This window comes from Rissa tridactyla, chromosome 6 (genome assembly GCF_028500815.1).
Source record: "Rissa tridactyla isolate bRisTri1 chromosome 6, bRisTri1.patW.cur.20221130, whole genome shotgun sequence".
In the NCBI taxonomy this organism is placed as follows: domain Eukaryota; kingdom Metazoa; phylum Chordata; class Aves; order Charadriiformes; family Laridae; genus Rissa; species Rissa tridactyla.
Genome location: NC_071471.1, coordinates 67035857 through 67060683, shown reverse-complemented (window position 1 = coordinate 67060683; position 24827 = coordinate 67035857). Strand labels below are relative to the sequence as shown.

General features: G+C 38.3%; 1 protein-coding gene across 3 annotated transcripts; it reads left to right on the top strand.

Annotated features, from left to right (window-relative positions):
* Positions 1 to 1563: 1563 nt before the first annotated feature.
* TIAL1 (TIA1 cytotoxic granule associated RNA binding protein like 1) lies at positions 1564 to 23515 on the top strand. 3 transcript variants are annotated; one of them, XM_054207359.1, is made up of 12 exons: positions 1564 to 1874; positions 8583 to 8679; positions 11796 to 11945; positions 12259 to 12313; positions 12624 to 12711; positions 14615 to 14690; positions 17175 to 17283; positions 17587 to 17682; positions 17768 to 17852; positions 18145 to 18268; positions 18746 to 18885; positions 19857 to 23515. In XM_054207359.1, the coding sequence occupies exons 1-12, from the start codon at positions 1846 to 1848 to the stop codon at positions 19972 to 19974; spliced, it is 1167 nt and encodes a 388-aa protein (XP_054063334.1). In that variant the 5' UTR covers positions 1564 to 1845; the 3' UTR covers positions 19975 to 23515. The 3 variants fall into 3 exon arrangements, with proteins under 3 accessions (XP_054063334.1, XP_054063336.1, XP_054063337.1); XM_054207361.1 differs by having other exon boundaries at positions 1566 to 1874; positions 11847 to 11945; XM_054207362.1 differs by lacking the exons at positions 1564 to 1874; positions 8583 to 8679; positions 11796 to 11945; positions 12259 to 12313; positions 12624 to 12711 and adding an exon at positions 14084 to 14149.
* The last annotated feature ends 1312 nt before the right edge of the window (positions 23516 to 24827 follow it).

The window sequence follows — 24827 nt, the reverse complement described above, 5'->3', positions numbered from 1 at the left end:
CTATATCAGCATCTATGAGCTAGAATAGCGTGTTTCAGAAATATATGCCTGGCAGCAATCTTGCATGTTTAAGTTAAAGATAGGAAAACATTATTGTGTGAACAGCAGGCATGAAAATATCTAGTTTGATAAGTATATAGGCAGTTTTCTCCATGGTGTTACTATTTTGGAAGAGGGAGAGTATTTAAGAGTACTCAAGTATTCAATATGCATACGAATTGAATTTCTTCCAGAGTAAGAGTGCTGTGATTATTCTGCAGTAACTGCGCGTGAGGATACTGGTACTCCATCTATGCAGAGCTGTTCTGATCTATTTCCTCACTGACAATTCCTAACTTAATTTCTCACTAGCTAATGGAAAAGTTACCATAAAAATTCTTGTATTAAACCTTTTTTTTTTTTCTAGCGAGAAGTTTAATGATGTTAGCAAGGATTTTTATGTTGGATGTAAAAAGGAGAGCACTTCCAGGAGAAGAATTTCCAGAGACCGTTGCTCGATGCCTCTGCTGAAATTGCTGATGAAGAATGGTAACGCACAAGGCTTCTTCCTTTGAAACTGCTCTGAGACATCGTCACCGCTGCATTGTTGTTTGTCCTGAGTCTCAGCCACCGGCACCGACTTCTGCTTTGTGATACCAACTCTGCTTGGGGTTCTAAGTGATAATTAATGGAGCTTTCTTCTGTGCTTAGGACAGAGGTTGGCTTCATGGACCCAAAGAGTAGTGCCCTACAGTACGATTCATATAAAACACCTCGTTATGGTGTACATGGAACGAAGCGAGACAGACGGGCCTCTTTCCCCATCATTTCTGCTCTTGGTGAGCCCCTTAAGCACTACACATCTTGTAATAATCATCACCTTTACAATTGACACTGTACTGTGGTACCTGAAGACAGCCAGGCTGTACTTTTAATATCATAAGTGGACAGTACGTACAATCACAATCTTTGCTTGTGAATGTGACATGCAGTAACACATCGCAGGATAAATCAGACTCCCCTCAGGCAAGCAGACGGCAATCCAATAAATATTTACAGGATGAGCCCCCTGAGGTGTATCAGGTGGCTTTATTCGCCATTTATGCACACACCGCTGCCACACTTCTGCATCGGTGTCACCCTCCCCGCACAGAAACCCCCCAGGGGTCTGTGGTTGAACAGGGGCTTTCCCCAACTCCTCCCAGGGCGGCGGCCCATGGCCAGCGCTGGCGGCACCCCGCGGGGCCGGGGCTAGGGCCGGGGCCTGGAGCCGGCCCTGCCTCGCTCGTCTCCGGCTCCCACAAGCGAATCTTCCCGGGCTGCTGGCGGCCAATGGGCGCCGCTCGGGCCGGCCCCCGGCGGCGGGGAGGGAGGCGGGCAGCCGCGCCGCCCGTCCCGCCCGCCGCCCGGCTCCCGCCCGGCCTGCCGGGAGCGGTAGTTCTTTCCCGCCTCTCCCCCCCGCGCCCGCGGCGCAGTGCGCGGTCGGAGGGACTACAGCGCCCAGAAGGCCAGCGGGCCCCGCTCGCCGTCCCGCCGCCCTCTCCCTGTCAGTGCCTACCATCCCCGGCGAGCTCCGCGGCGGCGCTGGCGGGGACCGGGAAGGAGAATCCGGCCCGAAGAGGGAGCTGGGCCGGCGGGGCGCGGCTGCGCAGAGCGCGGCTTCCTGAGTGTCTGGTGGCGGCGGCCATTTTGTGGTGCTTCTTCCCTCTCCTGTTCGGGCTGCGGTGTCGGGACCTGGCGAGGGGGCGAGACGGAGCGGGGGGAGCCGGGGCCCTCACCCTCACCTTCCCTTCGCCTCCCTGCGCGGCGGAGCCCCCCTCCGGCGCTGCCCGCGGGTGCAGCTGAGAGCGGCGCTCGCCCACCATTATGGAAGACGACGGGCAGCCCAGGACCCTGTGAGTGGAGAGGGAGCGGCGGGGAGAGCCGGGGTGGGGGGCGCTCCGGGGGTGAGGAGCGAGGCCCAGCGGGCCCGGGGCGGAGAGGGCCGGGGCGCGGCGGGGAGCGGGATGCGCTCCCGGCGGCGTGCGGGGCCGGGCCGCGGCGGGGCCGGGGGGGTGCGCGGCGAGCGGGGCCGGGGGGAGGGCCGCGGGGGTCCCGGGGGAGCGGAGCGGAGGGGTGGGGATGGGGAGGGACGGGGGGGAGCGGCGGGGGGAGGCTGGAGGCGGGGGGGCCACGGGGAGAGCGCAGCAGCCCAGGCGGGGAGGGCGCAGAGGCTTGCGTTGCACCGATTCGGGGCGAAAATCGGGGGGGAAACGCAGCTGCTGCCGTGGTGTTGGCGGGGGGAGGGCGGGGGATGTGGCTGGGGACGGAGCCCCCGGTGCCCCGCCGGCGGGTACAGGTCTCTGCTGGGGCCGGGCCGCCCGTCCCCTTCCCGGCCTTAGGAAAGTTCTTTGTGCTCTCCCTGCGGCGGGTGGGATGGGGGACGCCGCAAAAGCGGGCGGGGGGGCGGGCAGGAGAGGGAAAAAAAATCCCTTTTCCCTCCATTATTTCAGAGTGTGGTTCGGTAGCCGTCTCTTGGGCCCTGGCAAAAGAAATAACTGTGTGTTGGCCGTGTCTCTCTAGGCAGTGTTTGATCAGTTGGTGGCTGTCATCTGTTTTGTGTTTAAAAATATAAATCTGAGCTTTTTTTTTTGTTGTTTTTGGTTGCTGTTGAGTTCTTTTCAACTCTGCAGGTATGGTTTTGATGAGTTTTCTTTGTCCTGTTGGCTTATATGAGGGGGCCAGTATGTGTGGTTAGGCACTTGAGATAATATAATTCTGCTGTTGATTATCTTAACGAGTTCCTAGATTTCCAGTTTCCAAAGGATGTTGCTACGTGCTGTATGAACAGTTGAGTGTTCGGGCCGCCCGTAGGAGAAACGCAGCTCGAGACAGTGCGAATGAAATCTTTATCTATTTAGTTTTTGGGACAGTAGCAGCCTTCAGAAAGGCTTTCAAAGATAATTTGGATTGAAGGCAACTTAAAAGAAACTACTGAAAACAGAGTAAAAGATGTCTGAATTTTGTTTCCACTAACAAAATGATGACTTGGCATTTAAGGCTTTTCAAGCGAATTTGTGTCTTTTCTCCTTCCTATGTCTGCAAAAGTTCTTTTAACTTGTTTATGGTGTAGTATAAGTGCTTACTTAGTCCTTGCTCCCTGAGATGCATAGTTTAAATAAGCATATCTTAAATGCTTTTTGTGTTGACTACCCAGATGGTCTGAGTTTGCTTGGCCCTGATAGTGGATGTAGTTTTCTGAGCGTGAGAGGAGGGAAAAGGGCAAAGTTGCACAGCATTTTACTCAGTTTTATTTTCAAGGTTCCTCTCTTCCCGATTGGCTCCTCTTTTTCTAAATAAGTGCTGTATCTAGACTAAGTTTTAAAATGTTCTTTTACTGCTAACAAGTGGGTGGTTCTTACTAACGCATCCATCGATGACCCGACTTAGCCCATAGTCGCTGACAAGGAAAATATTACATTTGTACTAAGATGTCTGAAATAGCATCTCTACAGCTGCCCAAGATGTTTTATTTCATACATGTGACTCTGTTTAATTTGTCAAACTAACAAACAGCATATACATTCATTTCCTAGTAGTTTTGTAGTAACCACAGTCATGTAGGGTTACTTTCCTGTAATTATTTGAGGGCTTTTTTCATAGAACACAAAAATTCTGCTGTAGCGTTTCATGCGTCTCCTTTTTGTCCCTACTTTATCTTTAAATTGAGAATTGCAAGTTTTAAAGATTATTATCCTGGGTAGTACTTCTCATGTATAGTAGTTATTATCTCTCATTAAAATAAAACTCGCTGGCCCCCAAGAATAACCAATAATATTGTAGGTTGAACTCCTTGTTTTTGTTTGTTTGTTTGTTTTCTCGGGAGGTGGGGGGGTGTCAGTGAAGAACAAATGTTTCTGTAGCTGTTTGGCCATGTAGGAGTTTTCTTTTTTAACGCTTGCAAGAAATTTTTTTTTTATTATAAAAAGAAAAACCTACCTAACCACTGCTCACCTAACGCTTGTGCCCATTTTAAATATCTCAGGAATAATAACTGTTTCTATTTGCAGTACTTACAGGTCTGTTATGTTGTTTTCAGTCATGATAGGTCAGTCATGAACCTCTTAAGAATTCAAAATATTTTCTGAGGCTTAATATAGAAAACAGGCACCATTTGCATTTTTATTTCTCACATTTCATAACTCGTAGGCCTTTATAGAAATGTGGAGAGTAACATTCAGTATTTTCTGCCAAAAAGTTTTCTTTACTGCTCTAAACAATTTGAAGGTAACTTGAGAAAGGGGGGCCTTTTTGTAGGATTTGTCACCCCCCTCAATTCAAATGGGATATAGAAAATTCACAATGTGTAATTTTTTGAGCTGGTCCTAAAATGAGCTGTGGGCTTCTGAATTAGTTTTTTTATAGAACACTTGAAAGCTTTGTTTTCTGTGAGTACTGTCAGATGTCCTTCCATCACAAGCTGTATCAAAGTCCTTTTTCTACTTTAAAATGAAAACCAGACTATTAGAAACGTAGTATGTTGCTAATGTTATTGGCTGTTACTGGTAACTGGAAGAAAAGTTCCAAATTTGTATATTCTTCTTATAAATGGTTTTAGAAAAAAAACTTCATGAGCAGTCACTGAATACCTACAAGTTGTTGTATCATTAGCTGTGGGATATTCTAAGTGTGGTGGAATTTGGATGGGGTGCAGAAGTAGGACTTCAACTGTGAACTGGATTCACTTCTCTTATACTTCCTTTCAGTAGAGGAATATTGTCTGCTAGGAGAGTCTACAGACTGGATTTTTCTTGGTATCCTTTTCTTCCCAGTAGCTCACTAGCACCAGGCAGAGATGCTACTAGAATTTCTGTGGGCTTTCCACCACATCAGTGACCTTATTGCTTATCATACTTTCTTCATTTAAATGTGGAATCTGCCGTTCCTTGCATGTTGTCTGTATGACTGTGAAAACATATTTACTCCTTCCTCCAAGTAGTGTGTAGGGGACTTTGTGGACTTAAAAGTAGTGGCTGTAAATGTCCCTGTCTTCCTTACCTGTCTAGGATACAATGAAAACCTGTTTACCTTCACAAAGAGGATTTTCTTGTTCAAGCTGAAGAGTTTAATTCTAAAACTCATTACTTGCTGATATGCACTTCTTTTATTCTTCAGATAATTTTACAAGATCTCTGAATTTCAAGCACAGTTTTCCTATTCTTTGTGTTGTCAGCAGCATTCAAAAGTGTAAAATATTGAAATTTATATCAGGAGATATATATACGGTTGAGGGTTGGGTTTTTTTTTCCCCCTGTGTGCTTATTAATTGGTATTTAAGTGCTTCAGACTTTCAGAAGGGAACAAACACTATTGCCTGTATGCAAAAAGCCCCAACTTTTGCTGCCCTGTCACATTAACCAGGACAACAGCCTATAAAAGTATAGTAAGTGCTTTTTTTCTGTAGGGTTTTATAATTTTTTAAGAAGTTTGAATAATATATCCTTTAGAATGTAACAAATCAAAAAGATTGAAATACCATGCAATGGCATGTTAAAAGCCATGTGTTTTCTTTAGGTGTGGTTCTGCTTATTTTGATTTCATGAAGTAGAATAGAAAATACCGTGTTATGTTATATCATGTATAAATGGAGCTAGAAAGGGGAAAACTGGGTGCACCAATGGGCTGGTGCTGCGTGGCAGGTGATTAGCATCAGCTGAGGAAGGTTTGTGTTTCCAGAAAGGTAAGGTTTCTGTTCCTAATGTGTTGAATATATTTCTTTCCTTAGTTATACAGTGTTCAAACATTTTACACTGAAGATGTTCGCTTCTGTGTTGTGGTTTTTTTTGTCATCTTTAACTGTACTGAAGGAGGTAATGTTACTGCAACCTACTTTACTTGAAGACATGAAAGTAACGATCAAGTCTGATTTTTTTTTTTTTTTAGTGTATTGTTTCAAATTTGTAGAGTTTTGCATTCCCATATTTTTACATGCAGTTCAAGAGATTTGGGTCTCTGTGAATGTTGCCCTTGTTACACGAACCTTTTATTGTGAAGTATTGCCAGCGTGTGTATTACTCAGGCTTCAGAGTGTTTGCAACTTGTGAAAAGTATTAATGCCTTCTGACTGTGGTAGTATTACACATCAAGGCAGTATTTATCATACATGTTTAGAGAATTAATGGACCATTAGGACCTTACATCCCGTTTGAATCTAGCAATTACGTAGTCTAGAATTACACTGCTGATTTTTATGAAGACGCGACCTGTTTCATAGCTAAGGTTCATGATGCAACGTTCCCACTCACAGCTATCTTGATGAAGACATAGTGGTATTGGAGAAGCACCTGGTATCTCTTCGAGCAATCAGTGTAATTTGTCTTACCTTAATTTAATAGGTTTCTAAGGAATGTCTTTTCCTGGCTTTTTTTTGTCAGACCAAGAGGAATTCTTCAGGTTGCTTTTCAGAGTTCTTGCATTTCCAAAGTACATACTAATACTATGCAGAAGGGGCTGAGGTTTTGGTTTTCTGTATTGTTAATTGTACTCCTTATTGTATCTGATTTTGCAGTAGAAATAAATAATGTTAATAAGACTTCACTGTGTTTAATTTTATGTCAGTGCTACCACATAGGTGCTTATATCCGTATGCTGTTAAGGCATGGTGTTAACTAATATGGGTCTACAACATACAGAGGAAACAAGTACTAGTAGTAAGTTCACAGCAGTACTGACACTTTATGTGGGAATTCCTACTGGTGGTTATATTTTCCATCTGATTTTAGTAGTATCTGCAAAGGTTAATATTTCCATTTAAAACTATTAGTGATTTACAATTTAATCTTGGTGAATGATTAACAAAAATTTAGTCAGGGTTTCAGAAGGAAGGTGTGGATAAATGTTTAACTGTGAGGTTTTCAGAATAGAGAATTGCAAAGTCGGTGTGGTGTGCAATTTGTAAGACCTGTAGTGGGTCTTGCAGGATTCTGCAATTTTTAACTTCTTTACTGAAATGCTTCGTAACAATACAGGCTGCAAACGTATCTTCTATTAATGACTTCTATTAATTCATACGTATTTAGTAAGAAAGTAATGAGTACGTGAAAGCTTTTAATGGATGTTTCTATATTGAGGTGATGTGATGTATAAGAAACTCACTTTGCATCTTGCGTAGCATTGAAGTCCTGACTTAGGAAGCGCAGAGCTGTTTCATAGTTGCTGTTATTCTTTCAACGTAAACAAAAATCTGTTGATATCATTGTGTGGTGTTCAGATGAAAACAAATAGTCTCCATTTTAATTTTGCTGAAGCTAGGTGAAAGTCCAGCTGTCAAACACAGAAATGGCTTTTCAAAATATCATAGGGATGCCCGTTAAGCAAAAGAAGTGTGCACTTAAGTTGCTGTACTCAGAAGAATTTGGTTTATGCGTAGACTAAGAAATGCTGGTTCTCATTTGTGTTTGCTGAGGTGTATTAACAGCTCAGACTGACTTTAGTTTGCTGTATTATGACATTCTATAATAGATCAGAGTGAAATGAATAAAACGTATGTTATTTCAACAGCTAAATCACAAAAGTTCTGCTCCTGTTAGTGGCTGCATTTGAATACTTTGTCTTGACAGGCTTATTTGTAAAGATAGTGACTGTCCCCGTGCTGATGACTTTTGAGTTCTGTTGCTGTGACAAGCCTTTCTTTTAGTGGATCACTTTGTTTACAGTTAGATTACAAATCAGTTGCTTTTTTTTTTTTTTTTAAAGAATTCAGTTTTGCATGCATGACTCTTTCTCATCCATCTCTGTGACCTGGTTTTACTTTTTGTGAGTGTAAAACGTAGCAGGGTATCTAGAAGTAGTTCTAAAAGTCTGTTACTAGATTTCTGGCTATCTGGGCAGTCTAGGACTCGATCTAAACTTGATAGGTATTTCAAAACTTGGAATTATTTGTACAGTTTTATAAATAAAAAAATCAGGAAGTATGGGTGATACTAAAATAAGACTGCCAGAATTTTGGGGAGTTTTACAGAGGTGGTAGCTGTTGAGATAGATTCAGTGTGGAGCATTCCTACGGCATAATGCCACATCAGTTGCGTTGCCTATCAGTGAGTGGGCTGGTTTTCCGAATGTTCAGGAAAACAGAAGAATTGAGTTGGTCGCTTGCAAGGCAGCACAATTCCTGTCTGAGTTCCTACTACTGAACTAATAGGAGTTAGATGCGGGTTCATACCCAAATTCAGAAGTAGTCTTGATTAGATGCTCAGCGGGAAGGGAAACTTAAAACATCTTTGCCTGGTTGGTTGCTTGTTCTATCCAACATCCTTGAGCCATTTTCTTCCTGCTTTTGACATTTCTCTGCCAAAGAAATGACTGGCACTAGATATCGGTGTCCAGTATTATGTCTGAATCAAGCTTTGTGTTCTCAGTTGTGCGGCCAACTTTATAATTTAGAAACCTCATGAGTGCTGCATTAAAACTGTATCGTGAAATAATTTGTAAATAGTATCTTTAAGATACTTGGGATATTTAAAGGGAGATTTTTCATAGTCATTTAAGACTTTAAAATCATAATAACATTTGAAAAGATGAAAATTTCTGGTTTAAAATGTTCGTTTTTTTGTTTCCTTGTGTAGCTATGTAGGAAACCTCTCCAGAGATGTGACTGAAGTTCTTATACTTCAGTTGTTCAGCCAGATTGGACCATGCAAAAGCTGTAAAATGATAACAGAGGTAAGGCCTTCCACATCCAGGGGGGTAGCAAATAATAATGTAACTTAAAATAAAGTTGTGCAAAATTAATGGAGTTGGGGGCTTCTTTTGACATGACTGGTAGTGGGTTTTTTTCGGTTGATTGTGTTTGGCTTTGGGGATGACTTTGCAGAAGAGACCTGTTGTTGTGTACAGTCCTGTATTTTTGCCTTTTTACCAGTTGATGATGAGATTCCACTTTATTTAAAAGATTGTTACCCTCTCTTTTCAGAACCACGTTGTTCTGATTATCAGAAACCTTATTGTTTCAGGTGTTATTCATGGCTGTTTTGTACTTTTTTCACTTTATTTGAACATCAGCCTCAGTAATTCTTTTCCCTCTCCAATAAATGTTTCTTCGCTGTGGATGGAAAGTAAAAAATCCTTCAAAATAAGTTTTGTTCTTCCTGAGCCTCTTCTGAGCCAGTGCAAATAGCTCTGCACCTGTCTGTTCTTAAATTATTTTTTTTCTTGAAACAAAGTGACAAAATTTCCATAGTATTCCAGATAAGGTCTTTTGTACAAAGTGTTGGTAAGTATTAATACTTTCTTCTCTCCGTTGTAAGTACTCTGATACGTTTAGGGTTGGTAGCCATTTCTGTGATCTTGTTGACATATCCTAGGCAACTTCTTGCTCCGTGATATTTTTCCTTCCTTCTTCATTTATAACAGATAAACTTTGAGCACGCAGGGACTAATCGAAACTTTTGCTAGGTTTAAACTTTGGTTCTTTAACTCTGTTTTTCTTTATGCTGTTCCTACTTCTTACTACTTCTTATGCTTTCTACTAACTTGTAATGACAGATTTCCTGAGTACAGTGACATTATTTCTTTGTCAAGGTTGTTAGTGAAAGTATTAAAAGGCAAGTCTTGCTACCAGACTTCTACAGGAACACTAAAGCTCCTCTTTGGACACTAGTAGCTCCTCTGTGGTCTTTTCCTTTCAATGTGACACGCTGCTTTTTTGGGGTTTAGCTGCTTATTATCCCCCTGATGCTTGTTTAATCACTCTCATCTTTGTCTTAACTAATAATTTCCCATGGGGCACTTCATGAAAACTTTTTAGTGAAGATAAGAGCTCTGCCACATTTTCTATAAGTTTATTGGAGGAAGATAACTACACAGAAGGATAACAGAGCAGAGTTATTAGTTTTTCTGAAAAAACAGTTTTGATTGTCATACACGCTTCAGAAATAAGGTCCTGCTGTTCCTGGCTTTGGCTGATTGAGAGCTGTTAACCATCAGTTTGATTTCTGGAGAACCAGATGAGAAATTCCAGCACTCGTTTTACCTTGATTTAGGCTTTGTGGTTTTAAGATTTTTTTTAAATAACTGTAGAACTAACCAGTGAGATGCCTTTATGAAATAAGTAGATAAACAAAAAGCTACTCGCAGCTATATTCAGTCCTCGGGAGGTGACCGCACTGGGCTGACCTTAGCACCTGTCACCAAGCAGTCACTGCGCGCAGGTTGGATTCTCGGCTGGAGCTGGCCCGCAGCTACGGCGCTTTTAACTGTCAAAGTACCCGTCCCTGCTCTCCATCCTTCTAGTCACTGTGGTGTGAACTTTCATAGGCACCGAGTTGCATTTAAGTGAATCTTACCTGTCCATTGAGAGGCTCTTCTCACGTTCAGACAAGTTCTTAGTGCTAAAGAAGACCTCCTCACAATCTGAAGGTGCACTTCAGTTGAGGCAAAAATGCACTAAATCTTCTAAGGCCTTAAATGGGTTTCCCAAATCTTGTTTTCATTGCAGCAGGAAAGTAGAATGGGGAGGGGGGTCAATTAAAGCTTACTGTTTTGGGGCATCTGGAGTGAATGTGCTTTTACAGCACTTCATGGCTGTTGTGAGTTAAAGTCCTTTTTTTTTTTTATGATCCCAGATACATTTTCTCTTGTCTGTTCATTTTGCATCAGTTAGCAATAGCTAGTACTGACTGTTTAAAAGGATGGCTTCAGACAACTTAATCATTTTAGGTATATAAAGGACTTGTGATCAGTTCAGCTATTAGATCTTAATAGCTTCCCTTTTCAGCTGTAGACAGAACTATGTTTGAAGATGTACAGTCCAGTTTGATGGGGCAGAATTAGAATTTCGTTGTCCATGTAAGCGTGTATGAGTTTTCAGAACTTAAACAGTAAAACTGGTAAAGGCCTGCTCTTACCTTGTGTTAGAGCTGTGTCCTTCCAGACGGGGGGGAGGTTCATATCCAGTAATACTGATGCCAAAGCAGTTTCTTAATGTGCTAGACCATTCCCTGTCCAGGCAAGAAATAATTTGTTTAGTTGACTATTAATGTTTATCATCTTTTGGTCCATGTACATGCAGAGTAGTTAATGTAGATACTTTGGTGTAAGGCTCTAGTTTTTATACTCATTACATCTTTTAGGCAGATTAAATCCAATGTTAAAGCTGGCATTCTAATCATCACTTCCACTTGATCAAATTTTCTGAAAACTTTTACATTCTTTACACTTAATACTCTGGTACATTTAATACTTCAGTGAGCTTTGTTTCTTAGTATTTTTGATGGTGATTCGATAGGCATCCTACAAAAACAGGTTATAGCCATGATTTAACAGAGTAACAAGCATCTTTTTTCCCTCAGTCAGACTACTTTGAGTCCGTTTAAAGGGCAGTTTCCCAGTTGCTGGGTATAACGTTTTTCACTTGAGACTGAGAACATGCAGCTTTTAGGCTGCTGTCTGCTAGTGATTTTCAGACAAAAGGAAAGACTTCTTAAGTAGGAGGAGAGAGAAGATTGGCAAAAATGTATCTGGGGAACAAACTTCTCAAGCTTTGAGTATATATATGAGGCAGAAGACCATTTTTATTCTTCTCTGCATTCTTCCACTTTTTTCCTCACTTCTATACAGTCTGCACATCGCTTTTCTGGTAGTTGAATTATTTTTAGTTCAGTAAACTTAAATCAGACGAGCAAACTACACTTCAGAAATTGCTAGACCTTTAATAAAAAGTCCATCTTAATAATTCTTGCATTTAAGTGTAATGTCAAAGGCTATTTCATAAATCTAATGCAAATCGTTCTTAAAGTTTCTAGCTATAAGTAATATATTTTCCTGGATTTTCTTCTCAGCAACCCGATAGCAGAAGGGTCAACTCTTCTGTTGGATTTTCTGTTTTGCAGCATACAAGCAATGACCCTTATTGCTTTGTGGAATTTTATGAACACAGAGATGCAGCTGCTGCATTAGCTGCTATGAATGGGAGAAAAATTTTGGGAAAGGTAAGTTGCTTACATTGTAATCTTAGATTTAAGGAATATAGGTGTGTGTAAAAAGTATTAATAACTGTGGGGCATTCATTTTGTTGAAGGTGTTTACCAAAGTTAAATATTGTTAGAATAATCTTTTAAAAACATTGATTTTTTAAAAAGTAAGTCTTGTTTAGGAAACACATTGTTTGTGATGTTCTAATTATGACAGTGTTTTACATTGAATGATGATTTGTAAACATTGACAGTTGTAACCCACCCCTGAATGAACTTATAAAATGTAAGACTTTTGTGGATTTATACTAAATCTTGTACTTATTTTCAGGAGGTCAAAGTAAACTGGGCAACAACACCAAGTAGCCAGAAAAAAGATACATCCAGTAAGTAAAGTAATGGCACAGTATCACTTCTACACAAATACTTCACAACGTGGTAATAATTTGTTGTAAATGCATTTAAACATAACTTTTCTCCTTCCCATCTTGTGTTTAATAGAATTTTGCAAACTAATTCTTCTGTTTCTGCTTTACAACTGGGGAAACTGGAGTGGACAGATTAAATTGCTGCTGCTCATCAAATGGAATCCTGGGCGTTCCTGGTTCCCAGTGCTGTGTGCAGAGCATCACTTTCTCAGGAGTTGAAATTTTAGATAGCAGTTAAATATTTGATTAGTAAATTATTTATTTTCAGATCACTTCCATGTGTTCGTTGGGGATTTAAGTCCAGAAATAACAACAGAAGACATCAAGTCAGCATTTGCTCCTTTTGGTAAAATATCGTAAGTATCATAATAAACATTTCCAATATCGGTTAGAAAATATGACAGTGATAATTTGTTTCTGAGTTGAAATGTTATTTATTATCTTTCTAGATAATTTTTCTGATGTTAATTTCCTTGTGTTGGGTGGGTGGTAAAGAGGGGTTATTGTTTCATCTCAGTATCTATATCGTGATTGTAAATACAGTAATGTAATTGTGCTCCGGTTTCGCTGAAAGCAATGTGCTTTTAACCTAATTTATATGCCAATGTCCGTCAACTTTTTATTAAAATTTAATTACTGTTCCTAAGTGTGACCTTTTTATTGTTCAGAATGTGTACAGAGTAGTGACTTGACAACTGGTATATGTTGCGTCCCCAGTGTATTTTGTATGCAGTCATACTGTGTTTCATAGGCAGTATGGAAAACCGGGCAATTAGAATATAATTTTATGAAGCAGCTGGTTGAGTAACTCGAACACTTTGAAAAAAGCTAATACTTACGAGACTGAAATCTACTTTTTTGGATGATAACAGGGGATGAATTAAGATTATAATATTTAAATGAAAGAGTGGTGGATTTACAATATGTGCACATTTCTACCAGTTAAGAGAATGTTTCTTTAAACTTCTCACAGATAATTCAGGTGATACTAAATCACCTGTTGCTTTAATTGAACATTACAAGAATCCTTGTGAGTGCTAAAGTATGTATGCCCGTAAGAGTACTGCTACTAAAATAGTCTGTTAATATTCTATCAGTTTATCGTTATAAAAAACTTTCAAAGTTGCACATGAACGTTTTTGTACTACTTTACAGGAATAGATTTCTAAGAACAAAATTCTTATTTTTCTCTTGTTCTGTACGCATATTTTTAAATGAATCATAAATCTTATTTCTTACCTCTGCTATTTTGTTTACTTTGCTTTTTGTCTCTTTATGTGGTAAGTAGTACTGTTTTAAAAATCAATTTAAAGAGAATAATTCAGGTTTCTGTTTCTCAATCTATATTTATACCTGAGACCTGCAGTTTTTCTAAAGTCCAAGTCACAATTAAAAGTAATAGCATTCTGGTTATTTTGCAGAATTGCTCATAAGAATGGACAGGATCTTGAAGGCTAACTGCAAGGAACTGTGCACACTGGAACTCAGTTGTAGATTTTTTCTCATTTCTATTTATTCTTATTATACATTATTTATATATACATATTTTAGTATTTACATTTTAACATTCTATATTCAGTGCAGTTCTATATTTCCAATCATTTTAACTTACTCACTAAAATTTCTGTGTAAATTTGTTGTTTTCGTACTGGTGTGCTTAGCATTGTTGTTAGTTTTATTCTCCTTTCTTAAATTTCTGAAAATGTCAATTTTTCAAAATTTACAGCTACCCAAACTCCAAAATGATGGTAGAGAATTGACCAAGAAAAATAAAGAAATCTGTTAACAGGCCATGTATGCCTTTTAATTCCTATTTTTTCCTCTTTTTCGATTTTTTAATATTTCATATATTTTGTATCACTAGGCAGAAGACATTTAACTATTTAGAAAATGCATGGTAAATTAGATAGAATTGTTACAGTAATTTATAGAACAGTAAACCTTAGAGGACCCTAGCCAATAGACTATTAGAAAAGGAAATTTTGTTTCTCTTATACTTCAAATTTGAACATTCTAGTTTTAGCCAGTATAGGTTATGTGGATAGGTTGCATGTTTATTACATGTTATTTTTTTTGTCCTACTGCTTTTTTCTAACAGGTAAAGAAGCAATAGGGAGAGTTCAGGAATGACTGTAGTTTTAGGGCTAACTGAATTTATAAGAAAAAATTATGCTCACAATACAGTGTGTGTGGTTCCTTTTAGTTTTTATTTTGCAGGTTATTAATATTACCCTCATATAGCTGTGCTTCTTTTCACAGGGATGCACGGGTAGTTAAAGATATGGCAACTGGAAAGTCAAAAGGCTATGGTTTTGTATCTTTTTATAACAAACTGGTGAGTAAGATTTAAAACTTCTAGTTTTGTCTCTTTGTTTATATATTTATTATGTATCGGATGACGCTTAGGAAAAGATGATTCTGGCGAGTGACTAGTATCCCTTTCTGATACAGATATTAAAAATGTTATTTGTAGAATTTAATCACAATAGTAATGATAAAAATCAGATAAGTAATGCTATGCCCTACCATTTATAGCAATACAATTGACTTAACAAATAATTCTTGGCAATTTGGAAGTTAAACATTTGGCAGCCTAAGAAATTTGTGAAAATTAATTGGAAAATTGAGCTGTATGTGTTTAGAGGCATGTTAAGGACAACATGGGGAAACTGTGTAAACGGTTTTCCTTAAATATTTTGCACAGAAAAAACACACCCAGTTCAGGCTTTTAGACGTACAAGTGTGTGTGTGTGGTCATAGGTCCTACATGTCAAGGCTCCACCTTCTGTACCAGTTATCTGGAGCTGAATCTTAATCAGAAGAAAAAGTTGGAATTTCTTTTCTTCAGATTTACAAGTGCCATAAGATAATATCATTGAATGCCTTTATTTAGTGTCATTTTTCCACTTGCACTTTGTTTACTTGTGTTGCAGCTCAGACAAGAGGAATAGATGTCTTATTTCCTTGTACCCCTCTTCCCTTATCATACGGTTGTGTTTGCTTTCTGTGACCGTAGGGGAAATGTTATAACAGTCACATGGAATGCAAGTTACTGGATTCTTTTAAGACTTGAGCCATAAAAACTCCCATTTAAAGTCTGTATTCATTTTACAAAATGAATGGGTGAATTCTAAATGTAATACTAAAAAGTACTTCTAAAATTTATGTCCTGAGTGCTGTTCATTCAAACAGCAGCTGCACCTACCAGGTTACGGCACGACCATCCGGAGCTGGTAGCGTAAGGCCTGTTTTTCAGAATTTATCGTCATCCCCCATAGATTTGGGGAAGCGAGACTTAGGGTACTCCAGCCTGAGGTGTTAATGCACACCATGGTTATGAGAAAGTTAAACTCCTACACTGAAATGGAACAGTTATGGCATGGGCTCTGTTCCATTTTTGTCATAGCTATGATCCTCAAGACTGGCAGCAAGATTCATTAGAGCTAGTTTCCTGTCCTAGTCAGTTGTTATGTTTTGGGACCAAAGTACTTGATTAAGTTCAGACTTTTTTATTGTCTGGTGGTTTGTTTTTGTCTTTTAGGTCTGGGTTTTTTTTTCTGTATTGGTCATCTCTCATAATTTCTTTTTTGTATTTATGTATTGTCTTAAAAATGAGCATTCTGTTTAATTAAAACTTAGGAGGATCAAGGTTCTGAGTGATTTGAGTTTGAGTCTGTTACAGCATTGTCCTGCTTCACACTGAAGGCTTCCAGCGAGCTGCTCACCTTTAACTTGTCCACATGTTCTCTTTGTCCCTTGTGCTTGGCATTTTCTGTCTTAAGCTTTGTGCCCTTGGAAAAGCATTTCAAACATACATACTATTTCAAATTGAGTGGGGAAAAAATAGCTTCTTGCAAGTGTCAGCAAACTTATCCCTTCCTTACTAGATGTGAACTTAAAGATTGTCTTCTAATTCATGCTCAAGATAAGTTAGGCCGTGTGGGACTCTCGTGTGTGTGTGTTTTTTAATACAATGACCTCAATATTTAGAGAACTTCCAAAGGAATCTGTGCTCAGACATATATCACGTGCCTCCAGAGGGCAGACGAGAGGATGGGACAGGGCTGGGAGGGTACGCAAATAATAAATAAAAGAAAACTTAGATGCTCAATCTATTTGTATCTCAGCGTTACAGTTTCTTAGTAACTACCATTTAGCTTTCCCAGAACATATGATTTTTCTACCTAAACTGGGCCTATTATGTTGAGTGCGTATTAAGATTCTGAAAAAACACATCCAGATCTTGTTATACAATGTCTTTTGCAAACACATACTGCATGATGTAAGTGTTACTTGGGATGCATCTGAGAACTTTTTCAGTGAGGGGTTTTGATGGTTAAAAAGTCTTTCCTGACTTTTCATTTGTTACTATTAAATATACCTTTGCGTATTGTATTTTTAATACAGTCAGTTGGCAAAATACTTTGATTTTTTAAAAAAAAAAATAATTAAAATTATAGTATTTTTATTTCAGTAACTGCTTCTGCCATCTGTATGACCATTATACTTTGGGCAGTCTTCAGATATTCTAATACAGATGCTTGTTGTGTAAAGGTAGAACATGTATGATTGTCGTTGGCTTCTAACCCATGTGTAGAAAAGGGCTGTGGGAGGATGGTTGTATCAAATGACTTGTGAGGGCCTTCTCCGATTGGCTTCATGGGACTTCTTTTTTGACTGCTCACTGTGGTTGTTCAGAATTTGATACAGTTTTACTGGTTTTGTTAAAAGAATTAACTTTCTTTTTTAGAAGTAGACTTGTACGTACCGTACTTATTGTTTGGATGTGTTATAATAATCTTTATTTTAATCTCCTTAGGATGCAGAAAATGCTATTGTACACATGGGAGGCCAGTGGTTGGGAGGCCGTCAGATCAGAACTAACTGGGCAACACGGAAACCACCAGCCCCCAAAAGTACACAAGAAAGTAAGACCTTTGTGTAATGTTATGTTGTGCTTGCTCTCTTGTGCGTCATTGTTCAATGGAGGAGTAGAAAATAGTGTTGCCAAAATCATGTCACTTAATTACATGTCTAGCTTGACTTCCAGATCTTAAAGAATAGATTTTTTTGGTATATTATATCAACGTAATGATGGCATTACTGGTCTACCATAAAATACTGAATGTATTTGTTAAAATGTGGAATTCATACTTGTGTATAAGGTAAGTGTCTTGGACTCTGTGGTTACTGTTAGCCTACTGCTTAAAAACAACCTTCTGTCTTTATAGATAATACAAAACAATTGAGATTTGAAGATGTAGTAAATCAGTCAAGTCCAAAAAATTGTACTGTGTACTGTGGAGGAATTGCCTCTGGGCTAACAGGTATGATTTGGTTTGTTGTTTTTTTATTACTGAATCTTTTTGGATACCAAGGTAGTTCCTAACTCAGAAACATTGTATGTTGTAGATCAACTTATGAGACAGACTTTTTCACCATTTGGACAGATTATGGAAATAAGGGTGTTTCCCGAAAAAGGTTACTCGTTTGTCAGGTATGGACAAAGAAAAATAAAATCTGTGATTTTGTGAATGCCAGTAATGTTTCGTCTTTCTGTAATATCACTTGCTTGAACTTCTGCTGATACAGTAAAGGCTGTCACCATATGTTCATAGAAATATTCGGAACTTTTAAAAGTGCACACCAATCTTTTTACTTGAGAAGATGAATATCTGTGAAAGCAGGTCTTTTTCTCTGGATTTCCTGTATGTATGTAGTTACTGTTTTTTAGCAATCAGATGAAAGTACTACAAAGCATAACACTAATTTGTTTTTACGTTCTTTAGATTTTCAACCCATGAAAGTGCAGCACACGCTATTGTTTCAGTTAATGGAACCACAATTGAAGGACATGTTGTTAAATGTTATTGGGGTAAAGAATCCCCTGATATGACTAAAAACTTCCAACAGGTAACTGCACTTTAACCTTTTCATTGTATTACAGAAGCAATTGTGTATGTACCTGTAATGCCTTCCCAGTTACAAGAGCTAAATTTTGTGGTAGAGTTCTTATGAAATTCCATGTTCTGTCTCAGTTATGTTCCAGTTGTTCATCAAATTGGGCTAGTGATTTTGATGGAGTATCTGTTACTGTCTTCTGGATGTGATTCAAGATAGGGAGAAACTTTGAGGTAACGCTGATTCTTGCTAGTTCACCAACTGCAGACTAGGTGACTATCCAGTGAAATATTCTTTGGTCTTTCAAACGCAAATGTGTTTTTCAGTACAAGGATCTAATTAAGTCACAGTAATGTCTTATTTTTCTGATCTCATTATTGCTTATTGTAGCCCTGTAGTTGATATAGCCAAAAATGTTGCCTTCAGCAGCACAAAAGGAACATAATGCATCTCTAGAACCTGAAGTACAATGAATTATTCTCTCCTTAGGTGGATTACAGTCAGTGGGGGCAATGGAGCCAAGTATATGGAAATCCACAGCAGTATGGGCAATATATGGCTAATGGGTGGCAAGTACCATCATATGGAATGTATGGCCAAGCATGGAATCAACAGGGTTTTGGAGTAGAGTGAGTAATTGCATTTAATTTTTTTCAGAATATTCCAAGAATATTATATCTCTGAGTTTCAGGCTCATTTGGTTCAAGGATTGCACAAGGTTTCAAGCCTTAGGTGGACCCCTACGTGCTTAAAGCTTATGTTTAATGATTTCCATGGACCAAATAAGGGGGCAAGTTGCTCTGACCGGTACTTGACCACACATCACGCATTTTATGTGTATGGGTGTTTTGAGACCAAAGGCACAAAGACCACCTTCTATGGTAGAATTTTGGATGGTGATTTTGTCTGATACCTAAAAATTTTCTGGATTCTGACTTGAGGTAGTGAATACTGGAGAGTCTGAGCCAGGGAGCCCAGGTATTTACCGAAAAGGTTCATAACCCTGGGGAGAAGAAACTCCATACTGATGGTTTCGCTTGTGCGGTTTCAGAATTTGGTTGGGCTTTTAATACTTGATGTCTTGAAGACTGAAGTCTTAACAACACCTTCTTGTTCGAACATTCTTTTAAAATAACTTACTTGTTTGCATAATTCTTCATTATCTCTTGCCAATTAAACATATTAACCCTGATAAACCTGTCACTGGCATTCCTGCCAATTAGGTGATGGGAATTTTTTGCATTTCTGCATCACTGATGTCGATTTACAGCCACCTGCGTGTATGTACATGCCTTTGGAGGTGGTTGTCATATGCAACTAGTAGCCAAAGTTTGTGGGGCTTTTTGTTGTTCTTTATTCTTAAAAAGCTTGTGATATTTTCAAGAATCACATGTTGTAGCACTTAACCTGAATAACTCATTAAAGAAGAAGTAAAGAGAAGAAGAAATTGTTCTATTTTGGTATTAACAGTACTGTAGAAAGGATGGTTTTATGTTCTCTTTTTTTTAGTCTGTTGTCTTGTAAATAATTTGACTAGCTTGCATGATTATTTTCCTTTTTTTTTTCCTTTTTTTTTTTAACCATCGTGTTTCTTTTTAAGCCAATCTCCATCTGCTGCCTGGATGGGTGGATTTGGTGCTCAACCTGCCCAGGGACAAGGTGCTCCTGTAATACCTAACCAAGCTGGATATGGTATGGCAAGCTACCAAACACAGTGAGCTGGGACTCTGTTTAAAAGTGTGTATTTCATGATAGGCTGCAGTTTCCAGTGACATTCTGAAGACTGGAATGTAGACAATGAAAAAAAGAAAATATTTATTTTAAAAATGGAAATGTTTGGAACCTTTAGCACAGCTTTGCTTTGGTGAAGGACACAAATGTCTTCTAGTTCTGCCTTTTTAAGTTTTTGTTCATGATGGATATGAACATGTTTTTCTTTGTGTACAAAAATTGAAAATAAAGTCAATAAAGACAATTCTGACTACAAATTTTGATATAGTAGGAGAAATGGCTAATGAATTTTAGGTTACCATTCCATTTTTTTTTTTTGTTCTGTCTTCAGTGTTTTATATCACTGTGCTTTTTAAGAGAAATGACGTTGAAAAACAACAAGTTGCTTTTAGTTGAACACACATCCTGAAATAAACTGTGGACCAATCATTACAACCTGCTAGACAGTATTGATTTTTCAAGAAACCTGTGGGCATAGCTCAGAAAGTATATGTAGGTCTTGGAATAATTTTTTAAAAAAATATTTAATTTTTCTACACACTTAAAGAGAACAGTCGGATACAAAGAATAGCTCAGTCTAAAATGAAAAACAGTACTGTCTGAGTAATTTCACGTAACTTTTACTGTCCACATTCAGGCACACATTAAAACTTTTCAGAGCTGGTTTGCTTATTAAGACTGTAGTAATTTGCATTTAATTTTGAGAAGTAAAAACGTTTTTGCAAGTATGTTGTTTGTATTCAGATCAGACAGTCATACTTGTGCTTTTACATAAAGTTTGAAGGCTACAAATTGTAAATATTTCATAATTACAGTGTTTCAAAAGCATGCTCAAACATAGAAGTAGCAATGTAATTATTCAAAGTAATACTTAATATACTCTACTGCTTTAAATGCAGTAGATTGACAAGAATGTGCAAGACTGACATTTCCAAAGTTGGCTATTATGTAAAGTTACATAAAGAACTATAACAAAGAGCCTTAATTTTAATTTCATAAATCTTTAATGCATCACCTTTTTGTCATTAGAAATACGAATTTTTTGCTTTACATTATTTGGTATGTAAATACCTTGGTTAACAACCTTGTAAACCTATTTCAAGGTTATTATAAGTTGTATAGTATCTTGAGTGTTTTGAAAAATCTTGATGTTTTTTAAGTCTAGAAATATTTTGCCCAAGAATTTTTTAACAAGATTGTTAAAAACATCTTATTTTAGAGAATATTCAATGTGCCATTTGGTAAATGGAGATGCAGTTGAAACAGTACACTGAGTTGTGACTTATTTTTAATTAAAGTTTTTGTCTTTATGGGTGGTTTGCATGTGATGAACCTGTACAGAGGCTGGGTTGTTTGTGTACTGAGTGTGTAAATGGATAAATCATGAAGATGTTTAAATGGTATACTTGGGTTATTTCTGAATTATTTTATGGATACATTGATATAAACTGCCTCAATAAATTTGAAGTTGAAAATGAATGTAAGTTAGATATAAGTACTGTGTCTTACCTGTGACAGCTAGGGGGTGCAAATGTTGCAGCTGTATACTGAAATACGCTGAGGCAGGCACAGTTGGAAAAAAAAAAAAGGTAGGATTTGCAGTGATAGTTCAGTGGAGCAAACTTGCATTTTAAAAGAAACAGAATTTTTGATTTTTAGAGATGATAGTTCTCAATGAATGTCTGAGCAACTGCATATTTTCTCTCTTCTGTTTCTTACCGTGCAGGTGTTGCAAGTTAGAATAGAGTTTGAAATGGAAACTTGCAGTTTTGTTAAACCCAGCCAGGTTGTGCAAATAACTACACCTAACTCTGTAGCAAATCACATGAGGTTTTGTTCCTCCTCTTCTACTTGACATGCTAAAATAGTACCTTGACTTCTAGATCAGGTTGAAAGTGAGATATACTGGGAGAGCATTTTAGTCAGTTGGCTCAACTGTCCCCAGAGATACTTGTACCTCTGGGTGTCTGATGCATGCAATAATGACTGAAGTTAGTGTGGAACCATAAGTGCTTGTGATGACAGAATTGGCCCTTTATCTCTGTTTCTCCTTTATGGTATACGTAGTGTTTTTTCGCTCGAGTTAGGGATCTTGTCTACAGGACTTATGTTTTTCTATAAATTTTGTATATATGTGTATATCTACGCGAGGATCGGCCTATACATTGTAGTTTGGAAAAAAAAAAAGTCACAAACAAGTCTGCATTTTTGTTACACTTACCTGGTTTAAAAGAAAAATCACAAGTCGGTAGATATATGAATTGCAAGTTACTTTAGGATTTCTTAGACCTCACTTGCAATCTGGGGCTTCTACATAATTTTAGGTGTTTGACTATGTTCTGGATGCATGCTGGTATGTAAGCAGTATGTTCTTTAGGCGCTACTGAAGATTTAGATGATGCAAGTACATTGCCACATAAATGCCCATATAAATGGGTGTAAGATTAAGGCAGTGATCTTTCAGGTCTCAATGTGTAAATCACCTTAAATCTGATTATTTAATATGCCTGCTGTAGAGCTGGGCCATACCTGACCTGTATTTCAGGGTGAAAGATAGGATATACTTTCTCATTTAAGTCTGTTGTCGTTGATTTTTATACAGCTTTTCTTTAATGGTGATATTTCTTCGCAGACTGCGCAAGGTATGGGAGTCTCCGATGTTCTTTAGTGTTTCTGTAGCACTGCGAGGAAGAGTTGTAATTTGGATTGCTTTCTACTCAGTAGCGTTCATAAATGCATCACCGACAGTTTTTTGGCACCAAAGAGCCTCTTGCACCATACTGCTTTTCTGAGTGACTGTTACACTGTTGTAATTTCTCTAACTACAGAAACCAACCACTACCTGACCCCTTACCACTAGGATTTGGATTGCAGAAAGCATTGATTTATCATGGCTTAAGTTGATGCGTGCAACCTGAAGCAAGGTTGTAATCTGCATTTGCAGAAGCTGTTCAATAAAAGTGAAACATGATAAAGGGCTTATCCTGTATTGTCATCTGTCAGAACATTGTCCCTCTTTGCTGTAAAACTGACAACAGGCGTACAAGGCTGAACTTGTAAACTATGCACTTGCAATCGTGTAAAAGATGTTTTATTTAAAATTTTTCGTACAAAACCATTTTGTATTTTGCAGAGTTGCGGTAGTAAGGCTGTAAATCTAAGGTTACCTGTAGCTTTTCATCAGTCCTGCCTCCTTGTGTATGTTTGTTAACGTTGTTTTCAGGCATACTCCTCCTGTAGAACCTTCTTCCTTACTAAGATAACTTCATGAGACAGTTATTCACTGTATCGGAACCGTTTCCTTTGTTTCACTCGCCAAAAAAGTCTCACAGTGAATAAGGCTTAGTTTTGCAGAAAATCAGTGATTTGTTTTTCTTGTGTTTGTACACAAGGAAGCAGACTTAAACTGTATGGACATGATTAGTGTCTGATACTTATTAATTATCTGACTGTTTTTGAACAAGGGCACAAGTCTTTGTTTTAATCACATGTTTCCTGGTCAGCAATAAAAGATTTTGTTGCACTGTTCTTACATTGCAAGATACAGGCAATCTTTTATTCAGTATACTTCAAAAAAATGGATGGCATTTGTAAAGAACTGCTTTGTTCCAACTTAAATCTTCGTATATTGATACAGTTTGGGATCTGGATTGCTGCTGTAATATCTGATCATATGTGGTGCCTGTTCAACATTGTTAGATTTAAGGGTTTCGCTATGTAATAATGTTTCTGTTCATAAAATGGCAACTGCAGCGCAATAGCTGCTGGGAAGGTCTTTGTCGTGTTTCATTTCAGCCAACTTTCCTGAATCCAGTTGATTGTTTAAAAAAAATAAATTAAGAAGATAACTTGTGTTTTTCAGTATCACATGCATAAAATCCCCCCACACCTTTACCATCACTACAAATCAAAGAAAATGCTGAAATGTTTACTCAATGTTTTACTTTAAAAAGAAACAGGACGCTGGTTTTTGTCATCTTTCTGGGGATGTATGCTGATCTAGACCATGGATGTGAATGATATGCTCTGCTCACTGACATTTAAAGGGTAATGACTCAGTTAATTTGACATCAGTAATGATTATTTGAATACAAGTTACTCTTGCTTAAATACACAGCCAGTCATGCTTTGATTGAAGCTGATCCAAATCTTGGCTATTAAAGAATTTTTGATATGCTGTGGGAAGAAATATTGCTTTACCTTGTATCTTAGTATTCAAGCTGTCAATGAGACATCAGAGTTGCATAGATGGTATTTTTTTGTTTAGAAGAAAAATGGAGTTGTGACAGGGAATTCAGTGTAAGCTGACTTTTCTGTAGTGATGGGTGATAGCATTTGAATGTTTCCCTTTGAAAACAAAGGGTCAGTCTCTGTTCTTTGCATGAACCCGGGTTCTCACTGGTCCCAGATACTTGGCAGCTGTCCTTCCCAGCCGCTCGCAGGGAAGGGAGGAGAAGGAAAGGGAAAAAAGGTGAGACGAGGTGGTATGTACGCCAGACTAGTGAGCACGATGCAGCAGCATCAGTGCCAAGTCATATTGTCAAACATCTTTAAAATCACGACAGGCTTACGCAGATACCATGGCAGTATCTGAAGGATTGTCATTGTTCAGACACAAACTTGCTTTATCTCCTTGCTTAAAATAATGTTGCTTTAAAATTGCAAAAATAGAAAACATATAAGCTTTGGCCATTTTCTTTCTGGTTCCTGAGAAAATAGATGCACATTAAACAGCCAAGTGAAAATGCCTAAGTTGACTAAACAAATAAAGAAAGAAGACTTCAAGGAGCAACTTGCACTGAGCGTCTGAATTTGTAGACATTTTCTTTAATTTGGACCT

What these genes read in the sequence shown, in the direction of transcription:
- TIAL1 (XM_054207359.1), top strand. Translation starts at nt 1,846, where the DNA reads ATGGAAGACGACGGGCAGCCCAGGACCCT. An exon ending in GCTCCTTTTGGTAAAATATC is followed by an intron (nt 12,712 to 14,614) that starts GTAAGTATCATA and finishes TTCTTTTCACAG; the next exon opens with GGATGCACGGGTAGTTAAAG. An exon ending in CCCCAAAAGTACACAAGAAA is followed by an intron (nt 17,284 to 17,586) that starts GTAAGACCTTTG and finishes CTGTCTTTATAG; the next exon opens with ATAATACAAAACAATTGAGA.